The following is a 19,811-nucleotide window of genomic DNA, read 5'->3' on the forward strand; positions in this document are numbered from 1 at the left end:
ATCCGGACTTGCGGGACAATGACATGAGTGATCAATAATGGACAGTAGTGCACACGCAAGCAACAAACTAAAACTACTATGTCAGCTAAGCTTTCAAAAGTATTTTTTTTCCATTATTTGCAACATTTTAATAATAGACAAACCTTGTGAATCTGCATTTGAGAGACTGAAAATAATTGTAGGTGACCCCCCCCCCCTCCCCATAAATCCTATTTGATCCGTCCATGTTCAGTTCTCAGAAAAAAAGGATTATGATAACAGCTGACATGCCTCTCTTGTCATACAAATGTGGAATATGAATGATAACACTTTGCAACTATCATTTGATCACTGTTTATTTGAAGGAGAAAGTGCACCATGAGACAAAACCAGTATGAACATTCATTGCCGGGAACATGTGAATTGCTAATTACGTAATACCACTTTGCAACATTTCTGAAAACCACAAGTGTCATTTCTGTTATTGACATGTGCTTGTGTGTTTAGTTTGGAAGTTGCTTGTTAAAGTGACGCATGACGCTGTGGTGTCTGGACGATCATGCGGGTTTCTTAGAGCGGCTGGTCTGAGAATGCGGTGTAACTCTTGACACGTCCGAAGATGAAAGGTGTGTACATCTTGTTCAGGTCAAATGTGCTGATAACAGTTTCCCCAGTCAGCCTAAAAAAAAACGAACATAGAAAAATATAATTGCTCTAACTCAGTGTTGCAAAACCATTGTGATTTTAAAAATAAATGTGTTAAAATGTCATTATTTTGAATTGTATTATTGTCCATAAAAATATGATACTTTCCATCCATCCGTCCGATTTGTACTATTTCCCAAATTCCTCACCAGAACTTCCCCTGATAATTTAGCACAACCTTTGCGGAAACGTTCCACCCCTTTGCGAAAAAGCCAGCTTCTGCGTTGACGGTCTTACTTGTAAGTGATGTGGCAGGAATGGTGGATCCATGCCATCTTAGTCAAACTCTGGCGCCCCCCAGAGGACAGAAGGAGTCCCACGTGGAAGGTGTGCTCCGCCTCCGGGGCAGGGTTCCGCCTGCAGAACCGATTCTTTTGCATCTCTGATGATTTCTGTGCACACGAAAATGATTTCATTCATCAACATCCCCCCCCAAAGTCTTAAAAGACTCTCACCTCCTCCTTTCTCTTGCGGATGACAGCGAAAACTTTGGTTTGGTTGTCTGTCTCCTGGGACAGACGGAAGTGGCCGAACTTGACGGCGTCCATTCTGCAGACGGACGACAAATGTCATGTGAAATCATGACACTCGGCTTTCAATAAGTGAGACGCTTGCAATTTCCAACTCAGAGCTCTGAAGACAATCTGATTCAAAATTCCTCACAGGTAATTGCATAAAAAAATATGTTGCAATGATTGAATTAAAAACAGTTTATTATTGCAGTCCTGTGAGGTTGCCCACCACTGTCTTAATACCAAAGCAAACTAACCAAGATGGCCTCACCTGACGTTTTGAGTGCGTAAGCGAGGGACAATAGCGAGAGGCTCCTCAGGTGTGGTCAGCATGAGCACGCTGCCATCAGGGAAGAAGCGCAGGTACCTGACAACACACACACAGTATATTCACCTACTAGTATATGTAAGTGTGTCTGTGTGTCTACCTGTAGAAGTCGACATGGTGCCAAGGCCGGTAGAAGCCGTCCAGAGATTCTTCTCCTTGACGGATGTACGACGTCCTGCTGATGTAGACACCTACTCGGACAGTGTGAGAACTAAGTTTGGGAGTGGTGGGTGGATTCCAGCAAAGCATTGTCACCATGCATAGATACCATCGAAACGGACACGGGGCCTCTGGAGGAACATCTCTCTCCAAGACAGGAAGTGTCCCAGCTTGGTGCAGTTGCGTCCCCAAACTCTTTGACAGGCTGACCGCCAAATCTCAGGATCCCTGAAATGGGAAACGTGTAAGAAGCAGTTGTTCTCAAATTGTGGTACGCAAGTTCCCTCTAGTGGTATGGGAAGGAATCACTGGACTAACTGTTAAAAGGATACTTGACTCATTGTGCCATTTTCAGCAGTGAAAAGTTAATATTTTGTCCAAAATTAATTTGATAACTTCATTATTTTTCATGTACTCGTAATAGCTTTAAAAACATTTTTTCCCCCACTTGCTGTTGACTGAAGATGACATGAAGTGGGTAACGACCAATCATGGCTCACCTGTTTTCTGTGTTTGCTCAGTAAACTGAGCAATGATTGGTCGTTACCCACTTCATGTCATCTTCAGTCGACAGCAAGTAGAAAAGAATTGTTATAAAGGTATTAATAGTACATGAAAAATAATAAAGCTACCACATTAATTATAGACAAAATGTTAAATTTTTACTGCTAAAAATAGCTCATGAGTCAAGTGACCCTTTAAAATTGTATTTATTTATTTATTTTTTTAATCCAATACAACATATGTGTTTAACTCAGTTGATTAACCTTTCTGGACTATTTGTTTTTGAACATGTCGATAAAATAAAAAATTGCACTATCTGTATTTAGCGTTTATTATGTGATGGTCCCAAATCCACTACTTTGTCATCTCAACACATTATATTTAGGCTACACTATATTAGTGGTTGACATCATGTTGTACTTGTGACAATTTTTGTCAAAAAATAATATTCAGTGTTTCATTGTTTTTAATATTACAAATTAGTTACCACACTAGTCTCAGCATGACATTCTAATTAATATTGCATTTGTGGAATGTGAATTAAGCAGCAAAATCCAGCCGTTTTTATCCTTCTCAGGTGGCGGCCATTTTGCCACTTGTCGACTTAAAATGACATCACAGTTGCTCAGGGTCAAGTAACGTAAAATAAATAAATAAGTAAAATAAATAAATAAAATAAAAGAGTGGATTTTGCTGCTTAATTCATATTCTACCAATACACTATTAATCAGAAATATTTGTGTTGACTTCCCCTTTAAAACCTGTAAAATTAATGAAGAGGTTATGATGCTTAGAGTTTAGACCAAAGTTAACTTTTAACAAACATGTTAAGTTAGCACAAAATGTTTTAATTCAAGTGGCAATCGCTGACCTTGCACAAATGTAAAAGCCGCGGCAAACCAAGGACAGCTGATCCAGGGCTCGCATGTCCAGGTGTCGCGACACCACCCAGCGAAATATGTACATGAGGATCTCCCGTGGCAACGCTGCGGACACACGTGAACACAACACCAAGATGAACATGGGCCGAAAATCACGGCAAGAAAAGCCATGAAAGATGAGGAAGCCTTCTACCTGATACGTGCACTTGAGATTTTTCCAACTCAGGGGAGCAAATCTTGGGGAAGGAAGATGCCAAAGTGAGCTGCTGCTCAAAGTAGGCAACCAGATCTTCAATCTCGCCATCGGCATCCCTCTCCTCCCTGCTATGATACAACACGGGAATTTGTGTTAGTGAGCACTTCTTCTTTGCCCGGATAATGCTTGGAGGAGAGGAAGGAAAGAAAGAAAGAAAGAAAACATTTTTCAAAAATATATATCTATATTTTGCAGTTAATTTCAAATGAATCAAAACTACAGTCGAGACTTTTTAACGTGGTTAACTGTGCATTATTGTCAAGCATCTTACTAGTTTCCCACAACTTGATCAGTGTCGGGGTGGCTGTAGTTGATCTTTGATTCGATATCAGGCACAAGCTGCATAGCCAGGCGATAGAACTTGATAGCTGCCAACAACAACAACAACAACAACAACAACGTTACAACAGTAGTCAAGGCATCTGACTGACTTTTCAACCACATCTACTGTACAACACCACAGATGAATTCAAACCCACCAAGGCTCATGTCAAGTTGATCAGTGAAACCGCAACCATTTGGAGAATGACCCCGTATCGAAACGTTAACTCCATGGCTTTTTCTTGGACTACTATGAATAATAACTTCAAAATGGACTCACCTTCATAAAAGGCTCCATTCTGCTCTTCCTGAACCGCTCTCAAGTACAACTCTGCAGCCTGACAGGAGGAATTGTTAAAATCGGCCCACTCAACAGAACAAGTCCCTTTAAACGTTTTTGGGTTGTACCTCTTCGTTCTGAGCAATTTCTTGCGTCCTCCTCTGACCAGCAGCTCGCAGCACCCCCCTGTCACGGCTCGGTTTAAGTTCCGACATCCACTTAGCTCGGAAAGCATTGAGCTGCAACTACAGTTCAATCATTACATGTTAGGGAAATGCCAATGGCGGACATTTAACGGCTATGGATACATTTTTAAACAAAATATTCGACAGTGGAATGATAGCCTTAACCAATTTTTTGTCTATGCTGTCAAGGCTATTTTACCTCAAGATTTGGGTCATCAGAAGCCTCATCTTCCTCCTCCAACGTGCCACCAATGTTCAGATTTTCTTCAGCCTAGTAAAAGGGAATAAACATTAGCCAAGCCTTTATCACTGTGACCGCTTAAACTGATAACAGAGCAAAGTTGGACAAACAACAATTTGACTGTCTACTCTAAACCAGTGATTTCCAATCAGAGTGCCAATCATCCAATTTCACTTAATTTGTCTGCAAATTATTATTTATTAATTACTATGTCAGTGATGTATGGGGACATGCAGAACAATTAAATGGTCGGCAGAAGGTACAATTAACCTCCAGTGGACACCATTATACAACAGAATATAGTTTCCTGAAAGTATCCGCAAAATATTGATGAATGTTCTATGATTTAATAGGTATAAATTGAGCAGCTAGCCACTACCACTAGTAGACAACAGCAATTCTGCCCTTTCTCCTAACCCCACAAGGAGCCTCGTCTGCCTGTTGGACCTCAAATGGAATCTTCCATAAATACGCTGCCACGACGGTCGGCTACCAGCTGCTGGCTGCTCATGATCACCGTTAGTATTACTCCATGGGTTATATTAAAGCACCCTTGGGTGCCCTGAAAGGTGTTATACAAATCTTCAAGCTTTTATTACAAGACTGATCTTTATTTTTACTATAACGTGCACCACCTAACAGCACGATTGCCCAAGTCATTTTTAAACATTTTCGGAAACAACAAATTAAGAATAATCAAACTGCCTCGATTCAACTTTTGCGGATTACCATATGGTTGACTGACAAGCAACACAGAACTATACACAATTTTCATCAAGCACACTATTTTTGTTGATATATTAATAATGACTAAGGCAATTATATATTATGCTAATTATATAGGGCTTGTTAAGTTTAAGTTTGTTGGAATTAAATATTGCAAAATACGTCCCAAGTGAACGCGTTAGTCGCCTGTGGACAATAATGGTACTTGCAGACAGGTGACGACAGAACGTGATGGCGAAAGTTAGCTAAATGCTAAGTAGCTGACGTCAATTCTAGCTTGCTAAGGGATAGCACGCGCGGTGACATACCATGACAACTTGGCCGAGAAAGTCGTTTTTAGCGTGCGCGTATGTCTTCACAAACGTTCGGTGTGGCGTTTACAGGTCACGGTCGGAGAAACGGACCACGCAACGAACATATTTACGAGCTCGCATGAACGCAGCCATTTCGCTGAGAGGTCCGAGCCAGCCGAGCTTGGAGAGACTAGTCAAGTAATCCGGAAGTCGCTCACCTGCCCGCCTTATTTGGCTTGTCACTGTTTATATTTGTACACGTCTGTCTTACGAAATTAAGACAAGTAGTTTTTTTAAAGTCTTAATATCTTGAAGAAACCTCTGATCAACGTTAATGTTATTAATTTTTCACACTTTTTGCATGATTTGTTCTTGCAACCACAGTAATAGATAGTCGTAGTTTATAACGATGTCGTAAGATTTTGATTAACACAAATTTTTATAAGGACACTCTCGGAACATGTTTTTAAACTGCCTGAGTAAACAGTGCAATAAAAAAAACAACGATATATTACTCAACCAGAGAGGAAGAATGACACTCAAAATAGTTCACGGCCATTCACTTCCGCATATGCTTTATTATTCATTATTCCAAATATGCACTCACCCTCATCGCGTTACATTTGTACTCCCCCGCCCCCGAGTTTTGCTATTTTATTATATTTAATCCCTGCCCCATATTCCAATTTCTAATTTAAGTAGGTATGTATCTTAACTTTGTTATGTTCGCTATAATCATCGCCTTAGTTCCGCTTTCATACTTGTGAACCACATAACGGTGCACAATGTAAGGAACACATATACGTCTAATAATGTTTGTTAGCGAATTGAAAACAGACAAGTCGAACACATGGTGACGAGGAAGGTTCTTACTAAATGCAACCTTGTATATTTGGTGGCTACGACAAGCTGTGATTTGTTGTGAAGGCGCTGCACGCATTTTTATTCAAATATCGCGAGATTTGGGCGAATCCTCTCCCAGCGAGATTGGGCCTGGTTTTGATTACATTTATGTTGTGTGGAGAACACAGAAGATGGAGCTATCGTTAGTAGACGTGAGAGGTGTCATTTTGTTGTAGTTTGTTGCTCATGCTTGACAATGTACTCCTGTGGAATTGAGGCGAGGAAGGTGAGAACTGTTTTGATTTAAATACCGCTCAAGGGTCTGTACGGTTTTGTTCCATACTGTAGCGTTGTTTGTTTTCTGTCCAATGGAACATAGTCAACCACTTTGTGTGTTCCAATTTACTTCACAAAACTAGGACCATTCAATATAAACGTAACACAAATGATTGCGAAAGCGCTGCAAACATACTTAAGACAGTTGGGTGTGGAAATGCCCATAGTCGTGCTTATATCCCTATTTTTGCTTGTTTCAAGTGTCTCACGTTTAAAAATTATCATTACAGACGGGTTGTGTACACACACGCTTGTGTGCACAGGTCCCGTTTATTCTTGGCCAAATGCAGTACATACACAACATGACGCTAAACAGCACTACATTACATTGATTGAAGTAACTCTCAACCCAACTGCAACAGATTTAGTCAAATGTGGACATCGTAATCCTCTTGACGGTGGGATTTGATGCAGGGCTATTATGATGATTTGAACAATGAAATGGCAAAACGGTTGCATTGCATTTGTGGTTGTTTCCATTGTAGCTTTGTCCATGTTATGCTTGTATGCAGGGTGGGCCAAAAGTACTTGTAGGTACTGTACTTTTGAAATATTAACTCATTTATTTTCATTGCAGGTACCGTGAATAATGGTAAATAATTTGAGTAAAGAACGAAGAAAGCGGATTTGGAAGCAGGATTGGATAGATATTGAATAAAGTGAAGGAATGATTTAAAAAAAAAGAGTCAGAGGGAAGGAAGGTGGAAGAAAAGAAGAAAAAGAAGGTCACGGTGGAGGGATGTAAGGAAACAAGGCAGAACATAGGTTTAAGTGACAGAAGGATGTGAGGATGCATAAATGAAGGAAGGCAGAAAAGCTGTTTTAAACAAAAGGAAGAAGAATGCTTGGATCAAAAGCAGGAAGGAAATGATGCCCGGAAAAACAGCATGTTTGAAGGTCGGAAAGGGAGGAAGGCAGAAAAGTAAGTTTCAGCCAAGTAAGGCTAAAAATTGCGGATGAGAGAAAAAACAACTTCTCTAAAGGCAGAAGGTTTTCTGGAAATAAGCAACAATGTCAGGTAGTAAGCAATGCTAGAAAATAAATTACAACAGTAATACAAAACAAAAAGGTTTCATTTAAAGTGTATAGTTATATTAACAATAACACATCATTTTCCTGTGCTTTTTTTTTTTTGGTCACCCCAGTCGGCAGGAGTCAAGCCCATGACACCATGAGTCCTCCAGCTCCACCCGTGGACTTGCGGTGTTGTCACAGGACATTTGGCTGCATTCAGCAGCAGCAGGCAAGCCAATCTCAGCTCCCCACCCAGTTAACTTCTGCCCCCGGGTGACGGTATGGAAGGACGAGCACAATGAACAGATACAGCACCCTCAAACAGCTCGGGGATGGCACATACGGTTCAGTCATCCTCGGACGCAACCTGGAGTCCGGAGAGCTTGTGGCTATTAAGAAGTGAGTGAGTGTGAATGTCTGTGTGCTTTATACTTGAGCTGTGGACTGTGTCGTCTAAGTGTAAATTGAACTTGAATAACACATGGGATCGAAAGCAACAATGAGAGTATCCAAGTAACCTTAAGTATATTTTGCATTTAGAATGAAAAGAAAGTTCTACTCATGGGAAGAATGCATGAATCTCCGTGAAGTTAAGGTCTGTAACGCATTCTGTTGCACAATTACACGTTTTCTATGCTTTGCATAACATACATTCACTTCATCAACACAATAACTGCATTTACAAAAGGCAGATTGTGTTTATTTGTACAAATCCATTGAACAAATAATTTCACAGCAGCACTGTCACGTTAAACCCCACTGTCAGCTGAAACACTCAGTTTGTTGTCCTTTCTTTTCACACTCAGAATGTTACAATCTACCCACAGCAGCTCTTAAGAGTCAAAGGTGATTCTTGTGTGCTATTGTCAGCTCTTTCCCCCACCTTGAGCTTACGTACCCCTTTTTTCATAGAGCTTGAGTAGGAGATTTAGCCAGGTTGAAAGTACAGCATGTCAAGACAAAAAAAGTACAAATCCCAGTTTGGCCTCCTCACTAAAATGTAGCATGATGAAACCTGAATCATCCCTGTGCATCCTGCTTTGTGTTAATAGTTTTACCTTCTTTTTTTTTTCATTGCACGTCTTGTATGTAATTTTATGCTGAAGAACGTGTCTTTTCATTGCAGTCTTTAAAGAAGCTCAACCACGCTAATGTCATTAAGCTGAAGGAGGTCATCAGAGAGAATGACCACTTGTACTTTATCTTTGAGTACATGAAAGAGAATCTGTATCAGTTAATGAAAGACAGGTACGTTATGCCTACAGATTTTAGAACTCCACGCTTCTCTACATTCATTTTTTTTCTTTCATCAGGTCTCGATTGTTTCCAGAATCTGCTGTTAGAAATATCATGTTTCAGATCCTCCAGGGGCTTACATTCATTCATAAACACGGTATGTATTACTACTTGCACCTCTGAAGAAGCCGCTTGACCCGGGCGTCATGTAACCATATCGTCTGGCATCCCTCTTAGGGTTTTTCCACAGAGACATGAAGCCTGAGAATCTTCTGTGCATGGGCCCAGAGTTGGTGAAGATAGCCGATTTTGGCCTCGCCCGTGAGATAAGATCTCGACCGCCGTACACGGACTACGTGTCAACCAGATGGCAAGTGAATGTTGTTTTGAAGATTCATGCATTACTCACTGACACATTAGGGTAATATTGCCCCAAAAAATTCTGAAAAAAGACAGATGCTACCACTAGGTGGCTCTAATTACCCTCTGGAACCACAGCATGGTCGTCTAGTTCATTCAGTATTTCACTCAACAATTGGGAACAGCACACCACCAAACAAAAATGTCACCAAAACAAAAAAAAATCCAACCAATATATGATAAATTAAGGATTTATTTATTTATGGACAGGTACCGAGCACCCGAGGTCCTACTCAGATCTATATCCTACAGTTCCCCGATAGACCAGTGGGCGGTGGGCTGCATCATGGCAGAGCTTTATACCCTCAGGCCTTTATTCCCTGGCTCCAGTGAGGTGGACACTATATTCAAGATTTGCCAAGTTTTGGGTACACCGAAGAAGGTAACCTCTTCAGTGTGCAAGCAGGATCTAATTTGAGTGTAGCTGAATTGGGATTCCGTTTCAATTTGATCACAAATGTAAGTGTAATCTGGAGGTCTTCATCTTTTTCCTCTAGAATGATTGGTCAGAGGGATTCCAGCTGGCCAGTGCCATGTACTTCCGATGGCCTCAGTGTGTTCCCAGTAATCTGAAGACACTGATTCCCAATGCCAGTCCTGAAGCCATCCACCTGATGACTGACCTTCTTCAATGGGACCCCAAGAAAAGACCAACTTCTGCACAGGTAAGCTCTGTCGGAAACTACTGTGAAATTATATTTTTGGTCAAGTCTGGCAGACGACTTTATGGCATTTCCATTCATTTCACTGGGGAAAGATTATTTGAGATATTTTAATATGATTTAATTAATTATTATTATTTAATATTTATTAGTTTATTATTATTTCAAAAGCAAAACTAAAAACTTGCATGATATTGTGCGCAGGCACTCAGGTACTCGTACTTCCACGTGGGCCAGGCTTTGGGCACCCCTCAGCAGATCCTGGAGCAGGGCAGACCTCAGCCTCACCCGTTGCCCCCGCAGCCACCATTGTTACAGCCCCAACAGACTCCACAGCAGCAAGCCTTACATCTGAGGCCTGTGCCTCCCTCTCAGCCGCCGCCGCACAACCAGCACTGCACCGCTTCCAGGCCTGTGCAGCAGCTCCAGCCCTCCCCTGTCCCAGCCCCGCCAGCGGCATACCAACGCCACGTAGAGCTGGTTCGAGAACAGCAACCCAAGCACCTTCTCAAGCAGGAATCGAGAGAAGGAACACCACCGACGCATCTCCCTTACATTCTTGACAAGAGCAAGGTGAGGCCCTCCACAGTCACACTTCAGACCCAGATACTATTTTCTGTTAATTTTTCTATTCACAGGCGAGGCAGGAAAGTGACAACGCGAACCCACTGAGCTATCAGATGAGAGCGAAGGGAGGGCGTCGCCGCTGGGGTCACGGCACAGGACACCTTAAAGGGGACGAGTGGGACGACTACGAAGACACTGAATTGATGCCATCAAGTGTTTTGGGAAAAAACAACTTCTCCAAAGAGAAGTCGAGGCAGGCAGAGGAGCCACTTAGAAGGTGAGACAATTGATTCACAAAGTCATGCCTTTTTGTTTTTGCTCATTTTTCAGACTTATGATTGAACTCCAAATTGTACCACTTTTGGGCATTAGGCTGAGTAGGTTCCACTTTGCACACCTTCAGTGTAGTACCACATTATGGCGCAAGATGCTGGGCAGAACTGGATGTAAATGTAGCGTAATTAAGGGCATACATTCCCAAATTTGTGTCCTGCCTTTCAGATATAGCGACATTCTGGACTTTAGTCGCCCTAACGACAAAGACGAAGCACCTTTAAACCTGAACAAGGCATCAGGCTATCAGGAAGCATCGAGGACTGCGTCTGCCAAACAACACTACCTGAGGCAGTCTCGATATTTACCCGGTAAGTTTATAAATGCTAAGCCATTAATTATATTTTCATAGTTACGGTTGTTAATCATTTATCTATGTACTTCAGGTATCAGCACAAAGAAAAATGTGTCCATAAACATAAGTAAAGACATGTCTGGAAGCCATCTTTGGGGCAACAGCAGTATTCCATTTGGTGGTACACTACCAAGCAGAGGTCTTCACGGTAAACTCACCATAATCATTACATTTGTAGGATTTAATTTCATAAATGTAGTGGAGCTGGAGGGATTCTACAAAAGGATCAAACAGAATCAATAAGAAGTGGCTTTAAAAAAGTCTTATGTTTTTGAATAATTATTCAGGTAATTTAATTACATATATCTAATGTATTATTTTAGCGTGTGTACAAATTACATTTAATTATTCTTTTATATTGTATGTATGAATAAATTGCTTTTTTTTGTAGGGAAAGCTGCTTTAAGTAATGGTAGTAATGACTTTCTATACAATATAGTTTACTAACTTTAGTGGGCAATTATTTTAATATAACATGTCATGAAGCTATAAGTAAATAGTTTTACCTTGCCCCATCTGTTAAAAATTTGCACAATTGTTTTGTTGTTGCAAAAGGTGTGATTTGTATTGAATGTATTTAATTGTATTACAGTATGTAGATTAAATATTTGTTTTAGATGCATTTTGTTTACAGTACTATTTAGGGCAATTGCTGCCACTATTTTGTGAGGTCTTGTATTCATAAATTACTTTTTTTTCTTTTCTTGAAAAGGCACAAATACAATCCCTGGAGGTTGCTTGCCGACATTTTACGCAAAAGATGTCGGCTCTGCTGGTCACAGAGGTCATCAGGGTCCTTCTTTGGAATCAACAGCATCAAGTTAGGATCCTTTTTTATTTGAATGCTTGTATACGTATTGCATTAATTGCTTGTCCATTTTTTTTTTTTTTAAGATTATGCAACATGGCGATCCGGCCGGAGCCAGAGGACAGCCTCCACAAACATGGCCAACAAAAGCCCCCCTTGTCTGTTACCACGTGCACCAGTACAGACCATCCACGGGCGAATAGACTGGTCTGCCAAATATGGACACCGCTAGTGGCCTGGAAGACACTCTCTAATTTACCTCCCAAAGAGTAGGCCTGATTGTTTAGTAAGCAAAAGCTGTACAAACAGTACATCTTAACACAGCAATAATGTTTGTTTCACTACATTTATCATGTATTTTGTGTGTATGTATGTACAGTGTATGTGTGTATAGTGACATGCCCCCCGCCCAAAAAAAAGAAGAAAGAATGCACCTTTGTAATATAACTATTTATCCTCTGGCTGTTGTTACATAATTATGGTTTATTATTGAACCTGTTTACCAACATGTATACATGAAAAAAATGCATCTTATGAGGATACTGTGAGTTGTTAACAACCAATTAATTACTTTGCTACTGTATATTATTTTATATAAATATGTTGGTACTGTATATTACTTTATAAATATGTTGCCCTTTTTTTTTTTTTACTTTGTGATGCTGATGAGTTACGTATTATTTTCATTTTTTTTTTCAATTAAAGTCACGGCAGTGATTTCAATATTTAGCAGCAGCTTTCTACTTATGTTACATTGTACTTTTCTGAACATTCAAAGGACACATTTTTCCAAAATACACTTTGAAACACGCACTGACATTACCCACAATAAATCTGTTTCCCAGGGCAAGATAATTTATCAGTTTTGGTTGAAAAAAAAATTGAGTTTCCAGTTGACTTGTAACTGAAATGTAGTCAAGTTAAAATTTTATTTATTTCAACCTGCTGATGATATGAGTAAAATGTCTCATATTTAACATATTTAGCCATAAAATAAGAGCAAGCTTTGGACATTTGTCCACTCCATTGTAAGTATGTAATTATACTAAAATACAAAGGTATGCGCATACTCCCAAAGCTAACATCATTTTTGTGTAAAAAAAAATAAATAAAATGCAACAAATTAACTTGCCGCCTTCATTTTAGCAGCTCAAGTAATTAGCAACTTCTGGCCACCAAAATTGAAAGCTGAATATTTCAAATGATCTGAAAAAGGAAGGCAGACTGCCACATGCAGCGCCGCAATTGGATGTGTCTGAAGCTTGGAGCTTGACTTCCCTACGTTTCTCCTACAAATGGGCCTTGAGCTTGTTTGGAGGTTCTAGCAGGGGAGCGCAGCTACTGGTATACCGATGAGTAGTCGTCCGTGGTGGGGACGTCGTCCGCTGCCACCGAGCGCTGAGCTTCGGGAGGGACACACATGGAACGGTGAGGGAGGAAGGGGACACCCGCCTAGCCAGCCAGATCAGCCGAATCAACCCTAGCGATCAATGGGGTGACAGATGTCGCAGCCAGATCGCCCTCACATCCAATGAGCGAATGAGAGCACAAAATTATATAAGACCCTATTACAGTGAACGTCTCACGCTTACGGTGTTGTTGTCATTTTGCGGTCTAGTTTGTTGTGATTACCCAACAATATACACGTTGTATTCTTAACAGTTGTCAGTATACCGAGACAGACTTAACAAATACTGACTGGTTAGACACGGAAATTATTTTCCCAGCACGCTTAGAGGCACAAATGCAAATTTAAAGCCTTCCTATTGGTTAGCCTGTGCCAATCACTTTCGTCTTGTTTAAACACTCCTTCACGTCTTCGTATTTATATGAAACTTAAAGTTGCATAATCCGCCCACTCTTCATTCACAACATTGAGGAGGTGACGCGTGTAAGGCCGGAAAATAATGTTATAGTCAGCATTTTAAGTTGTGAAAAATCTGATTATTTGGTTGTTTATATTTCTTTTCAACTTTGCAGAATTGCACATAACCATGGCTGAAAGGGTAAAGCTGCACTACTTTAATGGGAGAGGGAAAATGGAGTCAATCCGCTGGCTCCTCACTGTTGCAGGAGTAGAGGTAAGTGAGGACTAATGGAAACGTTACTTCACCAATAGACAATACTGTGTGTGGCACTGTATGTTTATGAACACTGCAATTCCCCTCCCACCCCATTTTATTTTGTAACTAATTAATGCAGTTAATTGTCTCATTGTACCCCAAAACAAAAGTACATAACAAATAATATAAATTACAATAGATGAATCCTCAATAAGTTATTTTCTTGTTTTTTGATGAATCCCTGAACAGCTACATAAATACAAAAGGGTATGAAATGGAATGGGAACGTTACCATATTGTTTCCCAAATTCCAACACTACTTTTTTGCGTACAGAAGGGTTGTAAGTAATCAAGTCAAGTTAGGACATGTGGGAGTTATAATAATATCAACTTTCAAGGGTTGATCAACCTCCATTGCTGCAGAACAGCTTTGAGTTATGCATGTCTTGTTAAATGAAAAACACACTTTTGCATATTGTTAAATGTATACACCACTTATCCGTGTATCATTTTAAACTATTCATCATTGGACTAGAACTTCTTGACTTTCAATAAAGCACTGGAGAAATTGAATTGTTCTAAAACGTTTGACTGGTAGTACACTGAATAGGCCTACATATAATACTGTATAGTATACATAAACTTTATTAACTGTTACACCACTTATGTTCACAGTTTGATGAGTTCCATCTGACCAACCGTGAGCAGTACCTCAAAATGCTGAATGGTGAGTTTTATTTCCCCAAAAGTGACTTTTTCATGTGACTGTGTTACTTTTTGTCAAGTCAATGTGTTATTTAAGTCATGTCGTCTTATCACTTGGTGAACCTCGCTTCACTAATGACTCAACTGAGATTAGCCATAACAATGAAATGCCACAAATGACCTTTACGCAGGTCAACGTTGTCAGAATGACTCAGCGTGTTTGACTTGGGAGTGGCCCATGGATGCTCTCTTTGCAGATGGAGACCTCATGTTTCAACAGGTACCCATGGTGGAAATCGACGGAATGAAGCTCATTCAGACAAAGGCCATCTTGAATTACATCGCAGAAAAGTACAATCTGCATGGGAACGATATCAAAGATCGTGTGAAGTATGAACTATAATTCTAATAACTTGCAAACAGTGGAACCTTTAATGCTGAACACTAGCTGAATCATAATTAATTTGTTTGAGCGTTTTCTACACTGTTAATTTCAAATGTCCTGTTTTTTTGTATTTAGTAATGTTTACAGGTTTACAAGGTTTTTTGTTTTATTTCAACCCCCCCAGTTCACTAATTCTAAGAATGTTTACATTCTCAATTGAAAATAGAAACACTTGCAGAGATTCATAGAAATAGTACGGCATGTTTAAGCAATATCACATCTGATTTATTATTTATAGTTAAAAAGTGAAAGCAAATTACGATTTAATTAATCAGTTTTGCCACTACAAATAGTTCCGCAGTGGTGTACGTGAGCCGTTGAGTTAGCCTTTAGCACGACATGCTAACCAGCTAAAGTGTCAGCGTCAACATAAAAAAAAATAAAATAAAAAAATAAATAAATAAATGAAGCTTGTTTAAGAGATTCACGTCGAGGCGCATCACGCTAAAAACGTCACTTTAATAGTTACAGTGGCTAAGTGTCCTACCTGCTGCTGTGGGTGGTGACATTTACATCTTGCCTTTCTTCTTATCTGACGACCATTCACGCTTAAAATAAATTGTTATATTTCTGGAAATATTTTCATTTTTGCGATAAACAACCTACACTAATGTTAAATAACCACTGCCATTAAACTCGTAGGCCAGAATAACGGCTCAACACCTGTGAGGCGGAGTGATACGTCCATGTAATACTCTTGTCCAATCGCATTGCTTGGTCGAAACTAATTGTTATATAGAAATTACTGTATGTTTCCTACCTTGTAAAATTATTATTGATAATGGTGAAAAATCATGAACATGAGTGACTCAACATTGATGAATATTTAAAATAAAATACATACATGTTGTTAAATATAATCCGAGCAAATTTGTTATTTCAGAAGTGTAACTGGTAGCCTTTCACAGTAACCAGAAACCAAGATATAGCTCACTTTCCAAAAGGTTGGTGACCCCTGTTCTTAAGGCATACGAGTGTGATTTGTTGAACTAAAACTGCACAAATTCCTAAGTAATTGATTAAGCAGGTTCCACTGTGTTATTGTGTGCTTCATTGCAGTCAATTTAACATTGACCTTTATCCTCAGAATCAACATGTATTCAGAAGGACTGATGGACCTCATGGAGATGATCATGATTCTGCCCTTCTCTCAAAACCTGACAACCAAGCTGGAAAACATCCAAGCCAAAGCAAAAGAGCGCTACCTGCCCGTGTTTGAAGAGGTAGCGTCACAAAATGCATACAAAGTTGGCTTACTCTATGCTTCTGTTTAAAAATGTGGGTTGTGTGCAGCAACTGAAAGAGCACCTTTTCTTGGTGGGAGGTCGGATAAGCGTTGCCGACGTGCTCCTGATGGAATGCACACTCATGCTGGAGGAGAAATTTGCGGGGATCCTTGCAGACTTCCGTAACGTCAAGGTGGGTGTGTAAGACTTTTTTTATCAACTGTAAGTGCATGCGTTACATTCCCCATGATTTCTCCTTGCAGTCTTTTCAGGGCCGCATGTCGAGAAACGAGGCCATCTCCAGATTCCTGCAGCCGGGAAGCAAGAGGAAGCCTCAGCCCGATGACGTTTACGTCAAAACTGTCAAGGAGGTCTTCAACTTAAACATATCATTTCAATAAAACACCCTCGACTTTCTAAATGATGTTGAAAGTCAGAGGTGAATCAGAATGTGATGCCCATTTATCACTATTCAAACAATGCACCATTAATGGATTTCAAGATTGCTGCACTTTGTTCAGTCAGTCTGTTGGTACGTTAGGAAATCAGTGACTGTTTCCTCTGTAATTTATACAACAATCATTTATTTAGCGTTGCTGGTATAAAAAACAAAACATAATTGAAGTCAGTATTCATCATAGATATTTTCTTATCTGTCCAAAATCTAAATGTGAATTGAACAATTTCAATAATGTTGTAAAACTGGTCTGCCAACCTTTTTTTTTTCCTATCAGGAAGCAATTCATTTTTGTAAGGTCATCTGAGGGCCTTAGTACATTACATATCAAATAATAAAAATATGATGCAACAATATAACAAATAAATATATTTCTTTATCATGAGCATGTGTCAGTTACATTAGTGTTTATTTTTGTGTATTGACAGCCAAGATCATATGCTTTCCCCGTAGGTTCCCCAGCCCCTGCCCTAGAATCTTGCAAAACACAAAGCGAGACAAAACATCAAGCTGCTTGGAATTCAAAGTGGTCATAAAGTAAAAAACAAACCAACATTTGTGTTATCAAAATCAAACTCGGAATTCATGTATCATGTCAGCCCGCTTGTCCGCGTCTCATCTTCGGTCACACCACCATCCGGAGCAAAAGCCGGAACACCATCAACAAACTGCAGGAAAAAACATCCACCATCATACAAACACAATTTTTACAGACCTTGGAACCAGTCATACTTTTTCTTTTTTTACATGTTTTATGGATCACAACAGAGTTTCGTTCTGACCTTAGAACCGTCATAATTCCAGCTGGTACAAGTTTGCCTGACTTCTTGTACCTGGTCCCCATCACCACCGCAAGGAGCCCGGAAGAGACTGCGCCAACACAATGGAGACAAAATTGAGCACTTGAATGCCCCATGACTGACACGCATACGTTGTGTCTTGTGCTAGCCTAGAAACCAGGGCGGGTTGACCATTCGGTATTATAGGCAAAGGCTAGGTTTGCCGTGGCCTACAGGGGGCATCATAAAATTGGACTTGACTTTTTATTGTTGACTTGCTGCTGATTGATTAGCCTCAGCCTCAACATGGTATGTTAATTAGTAAATAACCAGTTTTATATTAACTGTTTTATATCAATTGTAGCGATTAAACCTACTAAGTTGGTGTTTATATTGACCCGAACTACGCTATGTGTATCAAAATTACTTATGGTAACTAATTTGAATCAGTAATCCTGCTTTTACCAGATTTTTTCTCCCAACTTAGTGTGACTACCTTTTTCACCTGATACTTACACAGCAACACCTTGATGTCAGTGGGCTTGTTGGAGACGTTGTAGGCGCCATAAGCAGACAGTCCACCAAAGACCAACCCAGCCATCAGAGACATGATGCTGCCTTGAAAAGACACACGATGATGATCACGGCTTGTTATGTTTTTTTCTTAGTTTTTTCCACCTGTCAGAGACAATGACACCGCTAACTACTTTGAACCTTTTCTCTTGTATCCCATATATCCTCCCAGCAAGATGGCCGCAGCATAGCTGTATCCAATCCAGTCGAAAGCCATTGAAGAGCTGCGCACACAGTTCAGTTTGAATAGTTTTAATAGCTGTGCAACATTTAAAACATGGAACACAGTCAAACATATTAGGATAAAGCTTGTAGTTCTGCATACAGCCTATTTACTTTTTAATCCAGTGCAGTAGGCTACTTTTTCCTTTTCTTTTTCACTTTTCAGGTACATTTATATTTTTCAACTAGTATATTTGTATTTAACTTTTATGTGGGAGTACTATACATTTGTATTCAACATTTTAAATTATTTGTTGTGCAAGATTAACATTAAAGTGTAACAGCGTATACAACTTTCCATATAAACAACGTGAAGCAAGGTTAAACGCAAATACAGAATGACGTAACCTGAACTGAGGTACCAGAAACAAGGTGAACAATTACAACGTTTAATAAATAGGTTTTAAAACTACGTCAAAAATGTGCAAGAGCGTTACTTAAAATTTTTAATAAACAGAACAATTTACCTTTAGTTTATGTTACTGTTCAAACTCAACACTACAGACTATTTTGTCTTTTGGGGGCGGGGGGGGGGGGGGGGTAGTGGTCAAGGGATCCCATGCAGGTGCTTAGCTCATGTTTACCTTAGGCCAGCTCTGCAGTGTTTGACATTCTTTAACGTACCATATTACAATGTACAGTCCAGTAGGCAGTACTTTTACAAACGTCTTTTAGGAAATTACACTTTCTCCAATTAGCCACTAGATGTTGCTGTTGATTGTACAAAGAGATGCACAATCAATTCATTAACTGTACGGCAATTGTCTTAAAAAACACACACCGAATATTAACGACGTGAATGTCTTGTATATCAAAGAGTGTTTGCAGGCCTTATGAGAACATACCTTGCGTTTAAACGGGGTGAAAGTCCAGGAATACGCTCTTACTCGACAACACTTCCTTGTACTGTACTTCCGAATCTGAACACAATTGCACGCATGCGCCTTACAGTCCGTGTAACGTTCAAATGCTGAAATAAAGTAGAACATTTTCCATTTCAAAACTTTTACGTAACAAATCGTCTTAAATGTATTATTTTCATTGGTTAACTTATTGAAACTGTTTAAAAGACTCGCTACCTTGTCAAAGGCCCTAGGGTTTCCTTAGACCATAACAAAATCTCCCAAACACGAGGGAAAATGTGGGGTGTGGGTGAGATCCCCTCTCCCATTTACAATAAATCAAATGTTATTTTCCGTTTCACTATTCTATGACTTCAAACAAATCAAATAAGCCATTGAAACTTAATAACAAATAACTGATAAACATAAAATGAGTTTTAATTCACGCATTTTGGGAGTAAACTGCTAAATCAATGCAAAATATACTGCAATATATTTCTATAGTCCATGCAATTTTTCGTGTAGACAGCATGGGTCCCCACTGAGTGTGAAAGT

The 19,811-nt window shown here is 39.7% G+C and overlaps 4 protein-coding genes across 8 annotated transcripts; 2 read left to right on the forward strand and 2 right to left on the reverse strand.

Moving 5' to 3' along the window:
- Positions 1 to 317: 317 nt before the first annotated feature.
- fbxo9 (F-box protein 9) lies at positions 318 to 15,795 on the reverse strand. Of its 2 annotated transcripts, none has more exons than XM_077582778.1 (13): positions 15,645 to 15,795; positions 4,310 to 4,381; positions 4,054 to 4,170; positions 3,926 to 3,983; positions 3,596 to 3,692; positions 3,262 to 3,392; positions 3,059 to 3,173; positions 1,793 to 1,911; positions 1,625 to 1,715; positions 1,468 to 1,563; positions 1,140 to 1,233; positions 922 to 1,076; positions 318 to 658 (listed from the first exon to the last, which is right to left on the reverse strand). In XM_077582778.1, exons 3-13 carry the CDS (start codon positions 4,138 to 4,140, stop codon positions 550 to 552), a joined length of 1,152 nt encoding a protein of 383 aa, XP_077438904.1. In that variant the 5' UTR covers positions 4,141 to 4,170; positions 4,310 to 4,381; positions 15,645 to 15,795; the 3' UTR covers positions 318 to 549. The 2 variants fall into 2 exon arrangements, with proteins under 2 accessions (XP_077438904.1, XP_077438903.1); XM_077582777.1 differs by lacking the exon at positions 15,645 to 15,795 and adding an exon at positions 5,386 to 5,579.
- LOC144061915 (serine/threonine-protein kinase ICK-like) lies at positions 6,208 to 12,875 on the forward strand. Of its 3 annotated transcripts, XM_077582839.1 has the most exons (15): positions 6,208 to 6,499; positions 7,127 to 7,471; positions 7,695 to 7,962; positions 8,104 to 8,158; positions 8,690 to 8,811; positions 8,877 to 8,956; positions 9,037 to 9,169; positions 9,430 to 9,601; positions 9,717 to 9,884; positions 10,086 to 10,454; positions 10,520 to 10,725; positions 10,950 to 11,092; positions 11,168 to 11,284; positions 11,849 to 11,956; positions 12,031 to 12,875. In XM_077582839.1, the coding sequence occupies exons 3-15, from the start codon at positions 7,862 to 7,864 to the stop codon at positions 12,174 to 12,176; spliced, it is 1,920 nt and encodes a 639-aa protein (XP_077438965.1). In that variant the 5' UTR covers positions 6,208 to 6,499; positions 7,127 to 7,471; positions 7,695 to 7,861; the 3' UTR covers positions 12,177 to 12,875. The 3 variants fall into 3 exon arrangements, with proteins under 3 accessions (XP_077438965.1, XP_077438964.1, XP_077438967.1); XM_077582838.1 differs by lacking the exon at positions 7,127 to 7,471; XM_077582841.1 differs by lacking the exons at positions 6,208 to 6,499; positions 7,127 to 7,471 and adding an exon at positions 8,370 to 8,409 and having other exon boundaries at positions 7,893 to 7,962.
- On the forward strand, positions 13,786 to 17,225 carry LOC144061885 (glutathione S-transferase A4-like). 2 transcript variants are annotated; one of them, XM_077582780.1, is made up of 7 exons: positions 13,786 to 13,835; positions 13,925 to 14,025; positions 14,683 to 14,734; positions 14,970 to 15,102; positions 16,245 to 16,380; positions 16,451 to 16,576; positions 16,647 to 17,225. In XM_077582780.1, the coding sequence occupies exons 2-7, from the start codon at positions 13,939 to 13,941 to the stop codon at positions 16,782 to 16,784; spliced, it is 672 nt and encodes a 223-aa protein (XP_077438906.1). In that variant the 5' UTR covers positions 13,786 to 13,835; positions 13,925 to 13,938; the 3' UTR covers positions 16,785 to 17,225. The 2 variants fall into 2 exon arrangements, with proteins under 2 accessions (XP_077438906.1, XP_077438907.1); XM_077582781.1 differs by having other exon boundaries at positions 13,817 to 14,025.
- On the reverse strand, positions 16,948 to 19,370 carry tmem14a (transmembrane protein 14A). The gene is made up of 5 exons (XM_077582782.1): positions 19,260 to 19,370; positions 18,334 to 18,416; positions 18,136 to 18,237; positions 17,623 to 17,710; positions 16,948 to 17,508 (listed from the first exon to the last, which is right to left on the reverse strand). The coding sequence occupies exons 2-5, from the start codon at positions 18,407 to 18,409 to the stop codon at positions 17,466 to 17,468; spliced, it is 309 nt and encodes a 102-aa protein (XP_077438908.1). The 5' UTR covers positions 18,410 to 18,416; positions 19,260 to 19,370; the 3' UTR covers positions 16,948 to 17,465.
- Between the last annotated feature and the right edge of the window lie 441 nt (positions 19,371 to 19,811).

This window comes from Vanacampus margaritifer, chromosome 12 (genome assembly GCF_051991255.1).
Source record: "Vanacampus margaritifer isolate UIUO_Vmar chromosome 12, RoL_Vmar_1.0, whole genome shotgun sequence".
NCBI lineage: Eukaryota > Metazoa > Chordata > Actinopteri > Syngnathiformes > Syngnathidae > Vanacampus > Vanacampus margaritifer.

What these genes read in the sequence shown, in the direction of transcription:
- fbxo9 (XM_077582777.1), bottom strand. An exon ending in GATCAAGTTGTGGGAAACTA is followed by an intron (nt 3,393 to 3,595) that starts GTAAGATGCTTG and finishes GTTGTATCATAG; the next exon opens with CAGGGAGGAGAGGGATGCCG. An exon ending in GCCCCGTGTCCGTTTCGATG is followed by an intron (nt 1,716 to 1,792) that starts GTATCTATGCAT and finishes CTGTCCGAGTAG; the next exon opens with GTGTCTACATCAGCAGGACG.
- LOC144061915 (XM_077582839.1), top strand. Translation starts at nt 7,862, where the DNA reads ATGAACAGATACAGCACCCTCAAACAGCTCGGGGATGGCACATACGGT. An exon ending in GCAGTCTCGATATTTACCCG is followed by an intron (nt 11,093 to 11,167) that starts GTAAGTTTATAA and finishes TATGTACTTCAG; the next exon opens with GTATCAGCACAAAGAAAAAT. An exon ending in TTTGGAATCAACAGCATCAA is followed by an intron (nt 11,957 to 12,030) that starts GTTAGGATCCTT and finishes TTTTTTTTTAAG; the next exon opens with ATTATGCAACATGGCGATCC.
- LOC144061885 (XM_077582780.1), top strand. Translation starts at nt 13,939, where the DNA reads ATGGCTGAAAGGGTAAAGCTGCACTACTTTAATGGGAGAGGGAAAATG. An exon ending in GATATCAAAGATCGTGTGAA is followed by an intron (nt 15,103 to 16,244) that starts GTATGAACTATA and finishes CTTTATCCTCAG; the next exon opens with AATCAACATGTATTCAGAAG. An exon ending in CAGACTTCCGTAACGTCAAG is followed by an intron (nt 16,577 to 16,646) that starts GTGGGTGTGTAA and finishes TTCTCCTTGCAG; the next exon opens with TCTTTTCAGGGCCGCATGTC.
- tmem14a (XM_077582782.1), bottom strand. Translation starts at nt 18,409, where the DNA reads ATGGCTTTCGACTGGATTGGATACAGCTATGCTGCGGCCATCTTGCTG. An exon ending in TGACATCAAGGTGTTGCTGT is followed by an intron (nt 17,711 to 18,135) that starts GTAAGTATCAGG and finishes GTGTTGGCGCAG; the next exon opens with TCTCTTCCGGGCTCCTTGCG. An exon ending in GGAATTATGACGGTTCTAAG is followed by an intron (nt 17,509 to 17,622) that starts GTCAGAACGAAA and finishes TTTTTCCTGCAG; the next exon opens with TTTGTTGATGGTGTTCCGGC.